The sequence below is a fragment of the Festucalex cinctus genome, chromosome 4 (assembly GCF_051991245.1).
Source record: "Festucalex cinctus isolate MCC-2025b chromosome 4, RoL_Fcin_1.0, whole genome shotgun sequence".
Lineage (NCBI taxonomy): Eukaryota > Metazoa > Chordata > Actinopteri > Syngnathiformes > Syngnathidae > Festucalex > Festucalex cinctus.
In genome coordinates this window covers 4,899,081-4,913,574 of record NC_135414.1, presented here as the reverse complement: position 1 = coordinate 4,913,574, position 14,494 = coordinate 4,899,081, and the positions used below count along the sequence as shown (strand labels likewise).

At 42.2% G+C, this 14,494-nt stretch overlaps 1 protein-coding gene across 2 annotated transcripts in view; it reads right to left on the bottom strand.

Moving 5' to 3' along the window:
• tub (TUB bipartite transcription factor) overlaps positions 1-9,058 on the bottom strand; it is a 56,868-nt gene extending 47,810 nt beyond the window's left edge. Inside the window, exon 1 of one of the 2 annotated variants that reach the window (XM_077518337.1) lies at positions 8,695-9,058. In XM_077518337.1, the coding sequence (XP_077374463.1) occupies positions 8,695-8,750 (56 nt within the window). In that variant the 5' untranslated portion in view covers positions 8,751-9,058. The remainder of the gene's footprint in view (positions 1-8,694) is intronic. The other variant, XM_077518338.1, reaches the window with a different exon arrangement.
• Between the last annotated feature and the right edge of the window lie 5,436 nt (positions 9,059-14,494).

Sequence of the window (14,494 nt, the reverse complement as noted above, 5' to 3'; positions counted from 1 at the left end):
ACTATTAATTTATACCATCATCGCAGTTTGCATTGTACACGGAAGTAGGCTATAAATTAACTATCATATTGTATTGCTCATATAGAAATTCATGTTGACACACTGCATATTGACATATACTCCCCTGTAAGCCAGTGGCTCTCAAATATTATTTTTTTTTTACACACATAGTACCATCAAAATTGCCAAATGAAGTCATTTAAAGCTGTTACTAACTGGCTGCTAATAAGGCATGTGGGCAGGATGGGTTTCCAGTTCCTCCTTCATGGGTTTCTACCTGACCCTATGTTAATTAACTATATTACAGTATTGAGTAAAAAGTTATGGAAATAATCCTTTTGGACAGAATCTCACAATTGATCAAATTTACAGATAATCAGTTTGGGTTTAAGGCTATGCTGGGCACAGGTGTGTGTGTTTATGCACTACACGAGATCATTCAAAAATACAAATGGCCAGAGACGATTCTAGGATCAGAGGTTTAGGGGTGCTCTAAAAACCTGGGTGCTACAAAGAGGTGGGGTGGGTATTGCAACATTTTTGTTATTTCTGGCCTTGGCCACCTGGGTGCAGCATAATACAGACATACAGACATATGGAGACGCTCACTCTTCAGTAAGCAACAGATTTGAGACATTAGTTATTTGAGTAAGAGCGTATAGTCACAGAAAATGTCAGTAACCGAATATTTTTAACTGCGAATAACACAGTTTTGTTACTTAATGATTACTACCTGCTGTTGTAGATGCAACAAACTTAAAATTAGTCTTAAATACAAGTCAAGCAGTTTCTTGGACTATTCTGCGTCTGACACCAGGACGTTTACAAGTGCATGCTCTGCTCCCCACATTTTGGATTGTAGGTGCGGGGCCATTTTGGAGTGTATGGGAACAGTGCACTTCATCTTCAAATACAATAATAAACGCACCGTTGAATTGATACCTCAATGACGATACAAACATGATTATCTATGTTAAGGCAGATTTACTGATTGACATGTTGTATTGGTGATGTACCTAATATTATGGCCAGCAGGTGCATAGACAACATAGACATTGAAACCATGCAGCACACTATTCTGCCTGGTTGTATTGAAGAAGCACGGCAGATTGCAGAATGTCTAACATTAACAGTGTGCTTAAACTAATTACACTTTCCAGACTCACAATCTTATTTCTGAAAAACATGGCGTGCCACCTCCCAGTTTTACGCCACAATCTTTCACCATAGCAACCAGCTCCAGAGGCATATCTCACACTCAGCACTGGTGCAGAGCTCTGGAAGAGAGCTGAATAAAAGAATAGTCAGAGGGAGGAGAATTAACATACAAATCAAGGACAGAAAGAATCTAGGATATCAGGCAAAATCCCCCCTAAAGGCAAAATGAAAAAAAAAAAAAAAAGGTATTAGATGATTTGAGACATCTTATCTCACCACATGAAATCGGATTCTTTGAAAGAAGGGTAGATAGGCCCTGAGATCATGTTTACTTGCCGACGAGAGCTGAAACATGCTGAAACACTGGTAGTCAAGTCAAGTGTATATATTACCGGTGCATGTTGAATGCAAAGTCTTTATGGTACAAGTATCCATTGGAGAGCCTCAAGCATTGGCGTCAGAGAATAAATGCAGCCATAAACAACAGTTACGGAGGATGAAAACGGTACAAGTGAGATGATGAAATTAATCATTCACACTTGGAAAAGAGGAAGTTTCCGCGATAATGAGTTTTCCTCACCTTGCTTGTTTCTAAATGTCTACAGCGATTCAAGTGTTAATCCTTCAAAGTATTGAAGTTTCTCTGGGTGGTCACTGCACAAATGAAAAATTTCCACTTTTAAAAAAAAATTCAATACAAAGGCCTTGCTTCCAGCTGTTTATTGCCACTCCCAGTTAAGTTTAAAATAGTAAGAAAAAAACATGCATTGTGTATTTAACAAAGGCACACAACTTACCAAAGTCCACTAGCTTAATGCTAACAAACAATACAAAACGCCATAACCTAACTCATGAAACAAGAATTCACATTCCCGTAGTATAACGCTTTAAGCAACTGAACAGAACACAATGTAGCAACACATGCAGACAACACTCACTGGCATACATTATTTATCCTCTGTACACACAAAATAAATACTGCAGCTTGCTGAGTCACGTAATTGTAAACTCTTCTTTGTGATATTTCTGCATAATACTGGCGCATGGCAAAAGCGCGCCAGAAGTTGCCCAATGTCAACGGCCACTGAAGCATGAATCATGATGTACAAAATGTTTCAATCTTTAACCTCATTTGATTATATTAGAGTATGTTTTAATACAGTACAATACAGTAAGTGCTATTTTTGTGGAAAATGTTTTTGTGTGAGTTGAGTTCTTTGCCACCATATTGTCACTGATTCACTGAACTTAAAACAGAAGCAACAAAACTTCTACAGTTAAACTTAATTATAAGGACAAAGTGATTGACATACACTTTTGAAATGTTATGTTATGAAAATGATCAGCCAATAGCAAACTGTTGAAACAAGAAAAAAGGGTGATGAGATATTCTGATGCTGGAGTCTGACTGCTTTAAACACATACACAAATGCTAGTGTATAACTGTCATGTTTTCTCATGCTGTTCTTCTCTTGGCATCCCTTATAAATGCACTAAATAAAGTGAATTTACTCGTTTTTTCGAAGGCATGTCCTCGTGTTTGATAGATTTAAAAATGTTGTGCAATAAGAAGAAAAGGCAGTAAATCTGAGGTGGTGGTTGGTACCTTTAAGCACATAAGGGCTTGTCATTGGGGTGGTGCCCTTCAAGTTAGTGGACATACAGTATAATTATAAGACACCAACATTCAACCACCCACAACTACATTATGTAAACAATCGAATGAGCCTTCACAAAGTTTGTTATGATCACTTTGAATGTCAGAAAAGTATTAACCTAACTATTTTTATTTATTATTGTGGTTGTATTTGACAATGCGGGAGTACTGCATAATAGTGAGTTGTTACTACTAACCAAAGCTAACAGCAAATATCAAAAATACAGTGGCGCCTTTATTTAACCTTGATTGACACTTAATAAAATTGAAATGACATTAATCCGTTCCAGCCCCCACAACCACAAAAAAGTGCACCGTTATTATTAAAAAAATTTTTGCACATTTCTAATAAATAAAAAATAATGATGTGTTTTAATATAATTAAATACATATAATTACTGAAAAGAGAATGTAAAGAAATAAACTGACTTTATAAAGTGTAATTAAGATAAAAATCACACACACTGTTTTGTGTAGCATGTGAATCTGTAAGGGGCGTGGCCTATAGTGAATGACTTTGGGAGTTCTGACTAGCTCACCTTGGCCGTTTAGCACATGGTTAGTTGAGTATGGCGCTATGGAGAAATACACAAAAAGAAAAAGGATGCCCAAGGTGCGGGGTCTTTAAAATGAACAAAAAATGTGTTTTATGTAATAACAAAGAATGTGTACCCGTGACTATGAGCCGGTGTGCATTAACGGTATATTTTTTAAGTCATTAGCTAATGTATATCCTACCATCTAGTGAACTAGCTAGAACGCACGCTGCGGTGTTTGTAGGCTACAAACACTGGAATGTAATAATCGAAAAAATCAAGTCTCAAAAGATTCCTTAGTGACAGCCCTAATAGGTAGGGCTATAGCCTTACCTAATAATGTGTCCATTGTAAGTTATGGTTGCGATTATTTATATAATTTTTGCTTTCCTGCTCATGGGAGCAGGGTTAGAATTATACTTGGGATCACTTGTCACTGTTTTTGCTGCTGCAATGGTCAGAGTCAAGGCCACAGCTGGTTTGTCAACCTGCTCCACGATGCTGTTCCAAAGGCACACCTGCTGCTGAAAGGGTCATTTAACAGAAGCCCACTTTGATGCACAGGAAAACCAATAACCTGTCTTGGTCCATTAGAGCCTCAAAGTGAAGAGACTTCAAACGCACATGCTACTCGTATGCTGTACTGTACAAAAATGTAACAAATACCAAGGGTGTAAAACAAGCAGTTTGAGAAAGAGCAGAATTACAAAGGATCTATCTTAAGTACCCTTGGATTTACATTCACGTGGCATCTTCTGACAGTTTAAATGTCTTGTAAATATCTCTTTAAGACGTTAGTCATAGTGTTATCCGAGCTGAACAAAGGTTCATTATTAAAAGAAGACCAAAGAACACTTTTCTTGATGAAAAGGATGTTTTTCTTGGGACTGACTTCGGCAAAAAGATACTGCCTGCCTGTCAAGATAGCAGAAAGTACTTCACTCTTGCAGCATCTATCACGCTTAAGGGCAAGAGCCAATAAAGCAATTGTCTTGCAGCTGACTCACTACCTATTGAAATGTGTTCTTCTGTAAAATAAAGATGGGCCCTCGAATGGGAGAGCATGGTGAGGTCGTTGTTAACACGTCCACCTCATAGTTCTGAGGTTCGGATTGGAATTCTGGAAGGATGAACAATATTTTACTTTTTTTTTTTTTTTTTTTTTTTTTTTTTTTTTAACATATTGAAGCCAAGAGATACAAAGAATGTTTATCATAAAATAAGCTTTACATAAAAATGAAAATGCAAGGCAGAGCTTTCCAAAATCTGCATATTATCTTGTTAGCCCACCTTGTGCCTCCATCTCTAGGCTACAGTGTTTGGCGAGTGGGTGCGAGAACATTGTGAGATTGCGCGTACTGTATGTCCAAGCACCGGCAGATACACCATGAGTTACAATGCCTGAGACCATAGAAGCCTGCAAACACAGATACACGCCCTCAGTATCATCACTTGACTCTGCTGCGGATCATCTTATTTGCAGCCATTCAGTTTGTTATCACAAACGTTATGTTCATTTTTAGCACATTTGTTTCTAATGAAAAATAAAATGTATGTTCAGTTCAGTATCATTAAAATTTGTGCTGTCGATACAATTCCTTGTATAGGCCCATCTTGAAATACTCAAGCTTAAAGGTATCCTCTGCCATATAGTGTAGATCTTTACATGATCTATAGGCTACAATGTGCAATGCATTTGAGGTAATGTCAACACGTTCCAACTTTATGTGAAAATCTTTGCAGCTGAGTGATTCTACTTGAGTCAGCATAACTAACACGAATGTCTGAATGGTGCCTGGATTTGAAAGAATTGTCAATCAATTTTCCATTTGCTGGAGGAGTACTGCGTCACACCGTTCTGCATGGCAGAGTGAAATATTTCCAGTGTATTTTAAAGCGAACAACTAGCCACCTGATCATCAGCTCAACATGCATTGCTCACCAGCTCTTCGAGCCGTGTTTCTACCAATTACGGTTACAGTTGAGAGGCCTATTTTGTCATCCATCCATTTTCTTAACCGCTTACTCCTCACAAGGGTCACAGGGGGTGCTGGAGCCTATCCCAGCTGGCTATGGACAGTAGGCGGGGTACACCCTGAACTGGTTGCCAGCCAATCGCAGGGCACACAGAGACGAACAACCACTCACACTCACAAGCACACCTAGGGACAATTCGGAATGCCCAATTAACCTGCCATGCATGTCTTGGAATGTGGGAGGAGACCGGAGTACCCGGAGAAGACCCACGCAGGCACGGGGAGAACATGCAAACTCCACCCAGGAAGGCCGGAGCCTGGACTCGAACCAGAGTCCTCAGTAGTGGGAGGCGGACGTGCTAACCACTGTGCCGCCCTTTTTTACATTTAATATCAGAAAATTACTTTGGAGACTTCAGTAATATTCTAATATTCTACTTTACACAGCAAAATCACCAGTGATAGAGTCACACTCACAGTGTTAAATCTAACACTATATTTATATGAGTGCAAATCTGGCACTTTTCCAAGTGTTACTTCTTTCACACTTAACCCGTGTTACTTGAACACTGTATAGTGTTAATAATCTACACTGGTAAACACTGAGTAGTGTTGAAAGTACTCTACACTAGTGTCAGTGTTAAACATTTAATTCTGCCAAACTACAATTAACTGTGGTGTTTAAACACTTGTGAGTGTAGCGCACTAGTGTCTGTGTTAAAAAAAATTAACAAACTACACTTTACTCTAGCAAATGGTACTACATTTACATAATGTGTTTCCTCCTAACAAGGGCCTCAAAGAACTTTAGATATTGACTGCTGATGATATGGCATCAGGAGCAATTGGGAACTTTGACGTAGTAACACTTGCCTGGGATCGTACATAGGGTCCCAGGACAACCACTCTACCACTGAGCCACGCTGCCCCAACAACAACAACAACAACAACAACAACAGGATGTATCACTATTGAAATGTTGACAGTGCGCTCGAAATGGAAAGTCTCTCATTCACCGGAAATTAGGACAATTTAACACTGAAGGTAGTGCTATTCAGGTCACACCCAAAATCCACCCAAACGCTCAAGAAATTTACTCTGACAGTGTAACTTTTTATCCTAACAGTGTTAAAATAACACTGAGTACTGCGTATTTGCATAACACTGACCGATTTGCTGTGTAGTTTCTATTGAATATATTTTCTATTAAGGTACTTGTACTTTTATTAAAGCAAAATACTCCAAGTATTTGGCAAAGAAAAAAAGAGACCCACATTGTATTTTTTATCTGAGAATACAATAGGGAACAAACAGAACAGCAGCATTTAAAAGAAATGGTCGATAGTTGAAAGAAGCTGTGAAAACAGTGATTAGCAGCAGTGGCAGCAATTTCCCATGTGTGTTTGATCCATTTCAAGACTTAAATGACAATAGGCTTTATATTTTCTCAGAGCTGTTGTAATTATGACTAATTAGTCATCTAACTAATGGAGGTGCCAAGAATGCCGTTGCCAATGTCTTCATATTTGGTGTATTCTGGCAACAAAATGGGCTATGAAATAATTTGAATATTCATACATACCCACAGTCAATGTTTGTAACCATACAGAGTTGGTCTCACTTAGAAAGGAATCTCTTCTTTCATGTTATTTGTCTTGTTAGCAGTGAACAATAATAACAAACATTAGTCCTTTATTGCTATTGATCCTCACACCATGTACAAGAGCTTGCATACTGTTCACAGTTCACAGTCTGGTGAAAAATCTCGGGCTGCAAGAGATCAGCGGCTCGAGCTGCAGTCTCCTGGGATGTCCAAGAACAGATTCTGAATACCAATTATACAGTCAGAGGCAGCATGTCTCCTGCTGCCACACAATGACAGATTGGCAAACCAAAACAACTGACATGAGGACGAAGTGGTGGACAGTTAAGCTATTGTTTTCATGATTTATGTGAAATCATACTGGTTGTGAAAGGGACAATGGCGGGGATAACACAATGAAATGCATACTCCGTATTATTAATGGTGTTTTCAAAGCAAACTCGCACATCTGAAGGATGTTCACTAGGCTGACCCTTTCACTGCAGGCTGATATCACAACAGGCAATTTGTCTTTGTATGGAACAGATTACAACACTGGTTCTCAACAACAGTCGTCGAATACCAAAAATGTTTTCCATGTCTCCTTCTACCAACACAGCTGAGGATCATGCTCAGGCTTCAAACATAAACATGAGGACTTTAGACATTTTACAACTTGACTTAAATACATGTATAAATTATATGCTTAATGAAAAATATACAAGTTTCCTCCTGTAAACATGATTAACGAATTATAACTGTAATTCAACAAAAGATGCCTGTGCCAAATCTAATATTGGGGTCTAAGGAACTGTGCGATAAAGAAAAAGGGGGTCTTCAGAGCAGCACATACTATCCACTTGTTAATTTTTTTTATTTTTTTTTACTTGTCAAAAATAGTGACCACCCCACCACAAAACCCCCCACCCCGCTCTCCGGCCTTATATTAACTGCCTACGAGCTGCATATGTCTCATATACCATATACCATACCATATAGTTTATACAGTAGTCTGCTCCCGAGATGGGAGTAGCAAGATGGCCGCTCTGTGACTTCAACATCTTGCACGGGCTATCCGTTCATATATTTAGATCAGTGGGATAGGGGTACGCGAGGACCGCAATTGAGAATCGCTGGATTACAGTAGTGTCAAGCACATTCCGACGGGGTCATTACAAACCCCAATTCCAATGTAGATGCGACACTGTGTAAAACATAAATGAAAACAATGCAATGATTTGAAAATAAGACAAATTGCTGAAACTGATAAACTTTATTGTGTTATTTTGAATGTAACATGTTTCGGAAAAAAAAAAAAAAAAGTTGTAACTGGAAAAACAAGAAAGTTGAAAATTGAGGATTGCTAAAAAATAATTAAAAAAATAATAATTAAAAAAAATAAAAATACAAATAAAAAAATAGGAACATTCCACAGGTGACCATGTTATTTGAAAACCTGCGAGTGTCATGACTGCTTGTTGCTACATCTACAAAAGTTAAATCACTACAATAAAAAGCAAAAATATTCCAAAAATATATATTGTTTATTTTTTGGTGGTATCTGGAACGGATTAATGGCACTTCCATTCATTTCGATAGGGAACAATGATTTGAGATGCAACCTGTTTGAATTATAGCCACTGAACGAATTCAACTCAAGGCACCCCATAGATAGATAGATAGATAGATAGATAGATAGATAGATAGATAGATAGATAGATAGATAGATAGATAGATAGATAGATAGATAGATAGATAGATAGATAGATAGATAGGTGGAGATACCTGTCATAGCTCCATCGGCTGTACGACATGCTCCTGTTGCCGCCGACCCCCTCCATGTCTCCGGCTGAACTTCAGTGTGGGAAGCCTCAGTCGGTTGGTGGCCGGTCGGTCGAAAGCGCTTCTGTCCTCCACCCCAGTATTCGATCGAGCAGAGGAGGTGCGCGTCCAGCGACGTTGCTGCTGCTTTTTTGAAGCAGCGGTCGAGTGAGAAAGGCGGAGGGGCGCGCGAACTGGCTGTCAGTGCCGCGTGCACGCGCGTTTTCTCGGGCTCCACGCGGATCGATGTTGATTTGTCAACTCGCGCGTGTACCACGTCCCCACGAGAAGGCTTCCTCTTGATTAAAGGGGAGGCGCTTACGTGTCAGGAGCTGTTCACCCACTTGATGGAGCGCCGAAGCAACCGCTATTCGATGAGATATTGACGACAGGCAGTAGTGGAAAGTAACCACCAAGTATTAATATTTAATTACGACTTAATCTTGACATACAGTATATTTTCCACACATAGTGCAATAATAACAACAATAATAATCCTAATAATAGTAAGCCCCAACTACAATATGTTTAAAATTGTATTAACAGCCTGCCTGTATAATATTAATACATGACTACAGTATTCATCTTTAATCAATGCTTCTGCGAAAAAGGGAATAATTTTATGTAGGAACAGATCTCGTGCCTGTTTCCTACCCTATAGTAGACCTATGTATGTAACGTATGAGCATATTATGCTGTTTTACGCTTTCACTTTTTCGAGATTTCCCCCCCATGACCCTGCAAAGACCGAGGGTGTGTCCGGATGAAAATGTTTTAAAATTGTACCTCCTTAGTTCCTTTGTTGTATACATTTTCAACTAAAACGATTTATTTCTGTAGTATATATTTATGTGCTGAGCTTATAATTCACTATGTAATGTGAATGATGATGGATGTTTTTTTTTATTCTTATTCTTATCATTATTATTATTATTATTATTATCATCATCACAAACACTATAGCCAAAATCCTGCAGAAACAAATTTCAGTAAATATTTATACATGATTTTACTTAAAAAAATAATAATAATAAAAAAAAAAGATACCCCTTCTGGCTCAATGACATATTTTATTTTAGCACACCCCAAAAAAGCTGAACTCAAGCCAAAAGACATTGCTATGGGAGAAAAATCAGCACGATTGCGATGGATGTGCATTGGCATTTGCATTAAGTTGGGTCTTTAAACTCATGAATTTGAAATGTTCATCTTTGTAGCCCATTTAACATTCAATGTGCAACAAGTCCTTTCATAGCTGGCATAGCACTTAATTCTCTAACAGGAGGCTAAATATAAATACATCTCCATTGATAAGCAATAGAAACATTCTTTTTTTTTTTTTTTTTTCTTTTTTTAAGAGCTCAGAATTGTTCATTCGGTAGTCTTACCGATTCAACGTCTTGTCATCATTGCTCTTTTTTTTTTTTTTTTTTTTTTTTTTGTGTGTGTGTATGTGTGCGTGCGTTTGCGTGCGTGCGTTTGCGTGCGTGCGTGCGTTTGCGTGTGTGCGTTTGCGTGCGTTTGCGTGCGTGCGTGTGCGTGCGTGCAAATACTTATAAATTTATACTCATTCATTCACCTAAAACCTTATAAATATCCCATTACCCTTCGCCTTAACCAGGTACTTCAGAATCTTGCCAGAGTCGTGAGATTTAAATGGTCAGGAGACCAGAGAAAAGGTCAGAAAAAAAAAGAAATAAAGAGAAAAGAAAGGTAAATCAAAGTGACATCCAGCACCGACCAAACACTTCCTGCCTTCCCCATGATTACAAAATCAAAGTCTTACGCCAACCCCGGAAGCCTCTAAATTCCAGCAAATTTAGCGAGATCTCAAGAGCCCAGAGGAAAAACTAAAGAGAGGAAGGAGGGAAGGATCGATAAGGCAGAGTGAGATCAATAGAAGCCAGTACATCCAATCCATCAAAGTGAAGTCCAGCACCAACAAGACCCCTCCTGCGTGGTTACAAAACCGGAGTCTTATGCCAACCCCAGAAACCTCAAACTTCCAATAAATTGAGATCTCAAGTGACCAGAGGAAAAACTAAAGAGAGGAAGGAGGGAAGGATAGATAAAGCAAAGTGAGATCCACAGACACCAGCACCCACTGATTCAAGGGGCTGTGGGAGGGAGAGGCAACTTCTGTTTGAGTTTCAGTAGATGCTGGTGCGATGGATCTGGCATGCATAAGGACCACCACCAAAGAAAGAAGCCGTCAACCGCGGTCCAGCAAAGCGAGCACCCCCCCCCCCCCCCCCCCCCCCGGAATCCCCAGGCCGCGGCAGCACCAAGGCCACCCCCAAGCCACCCGAGCGGACACCGGTCGGCGAGCCGACCCAGACACCCGGAACACCCCCGCCCCAGCCCCGGCCCACACCCCCGAGCCCAAGGCCGCAGAACGAGGCCCAGCGGGCCCCCACAGCGCCCCACCGGTCCCCAGCCCCCATCCCCCCACGACCCCCCCGCACCCCACCCAAACCCGCCATCCACCACGACCCAGGCCCCACCACCCCCGACCCCCAAACCCCCGAACACACCCCGACCCCCAGCACCCAACCCCCCACCCACCCATACCTCCACCCCCCCCCCAAACAAGCCGCCCCCCCCCGACGGCCGCCACCCCCCCCCGCGAACCCGGCCCCCCGCGAGAACCCCCCACCCCCCCCCGGAAACCGGCACCGGGCAGCAGCGCAGAGAGGGAAGATGTGCCCACCCCACCTCCAGCCGCGCGAGATTTGCACAGCGGCGGGAGGGGGGAAGCAGAGGAGGAAGCACCAGGGGAGAAGGCGGAACACCAGAACACCGAGCCCGGTGGGGAGAGGCCCCGGTCGTCACGCCAGAGTACAAGTGACACCTAACCCTGTTACTGAGTCCGCCAGCTCGCCGACTGGCGAGCTCTACCCTACACCGTGAATGTGGCCCCACCCAGTGTATATACAAGTGTGTGCGTGTGGTGCATTAAAATTGGGAGCAGGTGAGTCGGAGCAGAGGGAAAAATTTTCCCCTATTCCGACACACCCGTATCCCCCCCCAAAAAATGAATATGTATATGTGTGGTGCATTAAAAAAGGGAATGGAGGGACAAAGTGGTGGGGCAGGGACACAAATGGGGGGGACCACAGCGCTGCCAGGCACTGCAGTCCATCCCCTCTGATGGCTCCCCGCCCCAACTCACCCCTCCCCTTGGACGTGAGGTGCATTAAAATTGGAGGGGAGTTGAAGGGTGAAGACGGTGTTTCCACCCTTCCCCACCCCACCAAGAAATGTGTTGTGTGCCCTATGTGTATATTTACAAAGTGTATAGTGCAAGCTAGTGAAGTGAGTAAGAGGAGCGACCAGCGGGGCCTCACCCAACCCGGCGGGTGTAGGTGGCACGCCCGCCCCCCAGCACCCCCACCCCCTGCCGCCCCCCACCTCATCCACCCGGCACCACAATGGGCGGACAGCCAGCGCAGCAGGGCTACCGGACAGCCCACCGGCCACCGGAGCCCGCCCGGGGCGCCAGGAGTTATACCGGAGTGGGGCAGGCCCCAAACCCTCGCCCGGCCCCCGGAGCCCGACGCCCGGGCCGGGGAGGGAGCCCCAGGCCCAGGGAGAGGGAGGGGGAGGGGCCGCAGGGCAGACAGGGAAGGGGGGGGGGGGGCGGGGGAAGCGGGGAGAAGACGACAAGAAGGCGAAAGGGCGGCTGCAGGGCAGGAGGCGGGGGGGGAGAGGAGGAGGGAGGGCGACAAGGGAAAAGGGACCGGGAGGCAGAGGAGGATGGGCGGGAGGAGGCGAGGAGGGAGAGGCGACGGGGGGGAGGAAGGGGGAGGGGAGAGGGAACCACGGGGCACACCGGAGGCCCACCCACCCCGAACCGCGCCGCCGGGCACGGAGCAGCGGACCGCGCCGGGACGGCACCGCCCCGGGCACCAGGGGAAGCACCCCAACACCGCACCCCACAGGTGGCCCAGGGAGCGTCCAAGACGCAACCGCCACCGAGCAGACAACGGGGGGGGGGCAGAACCACCCCCGCCCGACCACAGGGGACGGCGTCAAGAAAATTGACTAATTAGCATGCAGTAACACCAAGTGTTGATGCTTAGTGCCCACTAGAAATAGATCTTAAGGAGTTATTGAGTATAGTGTCGTATAGTGTGGTATGCTCGAGCCCACTAGCAGCAACTAGGTTCCTGACTATATAAAAATAAAAACAATCAGATACAAAATACCAAATACAGGAGCAGCGAAAACAGAAGTTGTAACGATGTGGTGGCTCTCGTTAACAGGCAGAATCTTGGCAGGATTAAGTTGCCAAATTGAGATTAAAATATTCTATGTACATAGACCATATTTGTTTAAATCTTGATACTTGATTTTTATTTAAGGCAGAGATTTTTTCCATTGAGATATAATTTATTAGTAAGTTTAACCAGTGGTCGATATTTAGAGATTGTTTATTTTTCCAATTGACAAGGATTATTTTTTTAGCAATAGTAAGGGCTATAAATATAGATTGAGATTGTTTACATGGTAGCTCAGTTATTGTTAAGTCACCTAGTAAACACAGTCTTGGAGATAAAGGAAGCCTACAGTTTAATATATCAGCGAGCTTTTCCAAGATTTTAGTCCAGAAATAGAAACATTCTTGATGAGTCCAATTTGAGTAAAACTGGGGGCGACATTAGTTTTGAAGGATAATGAAATACTCCGCTTATCACGCATTCACTTACAAAAAAAATACTTGCCAGCTACAGTAGTTTAAGAAAATAATGTATAAAAGTATAAACACTTAATCAAGTGTGTTACTATCATCAAATTTTCTTGATCTTCAGATACAAGATATGAAAGACAACAATAGCAGAGAAGGCAGAGGAGAATTTCATTGTGTGTCTGCGTGTGTACTGAACATGATGCACACAGGTAGCACGTCTATTGAGTTAAGGTGCCACTGCTGAGCACATTATATGCTATTTTTCTTCCAACAGTATTGACAGGCTAAACAATTCAAGATCAAGGTTGTTCCTTAAAGACAAAAGCGAAATGCACTGCATTACTGGAATGATTAATTGGTTTTATCAACAATGTGTTGATCAGACATGTCAACATTAAAATGGAACGAAAGACCCTGTAAAGTGAATTCAGAGACATACCTGTATATGAACTCGAGTGCTTTTGTTTACATCGGCAGTTAACCATGAGCGCAATTGTGAAATTAAGTATTAGCAAGCCTGCTCCAAGCAGCTTTAGAGTGCCTCGTTGTCAGCTGTGAAAGCAGGCACGTCACAGAGAAAAGCAACAATGGGGGATTTTTTTTTTTTTTTTTTTTTTTTTAAAGTCACTTGACAGTGTGCGGACAATGGTTTTGGGCTTGCTTTAGAGTGCCTCATTGTCACAGCATAGAAATATTTCACCCATCAGATGCTTTAGTGGTCCAAACTTAGTTACATGAAGGTATAAGAACGATGCTAGATAAAGTAGCGTCCATTTTCCAGGTTGTGGAAGTGATATTTGGCTGACAATTTAGCAGACATTTTGAAGCCTCATTTTATATAATTGCTCATTTTACATTGACTTTTATTTTCACTTTACAGGGACTTAAAAAATACGTTCGTATAAGTCGTCAAAGAGATTACTTGTTTTGTTATATGTAGTAAGCAAATCTGGACGTGTGGCTTCTGACGTCAAGAACATGTGACCGCTCAGTTTGATCACGTTGATTAAACCACCATCACGAAAGAAGAAACGGATCTATAAGAATTTTAAAAATAATAAGAATAAGACAACA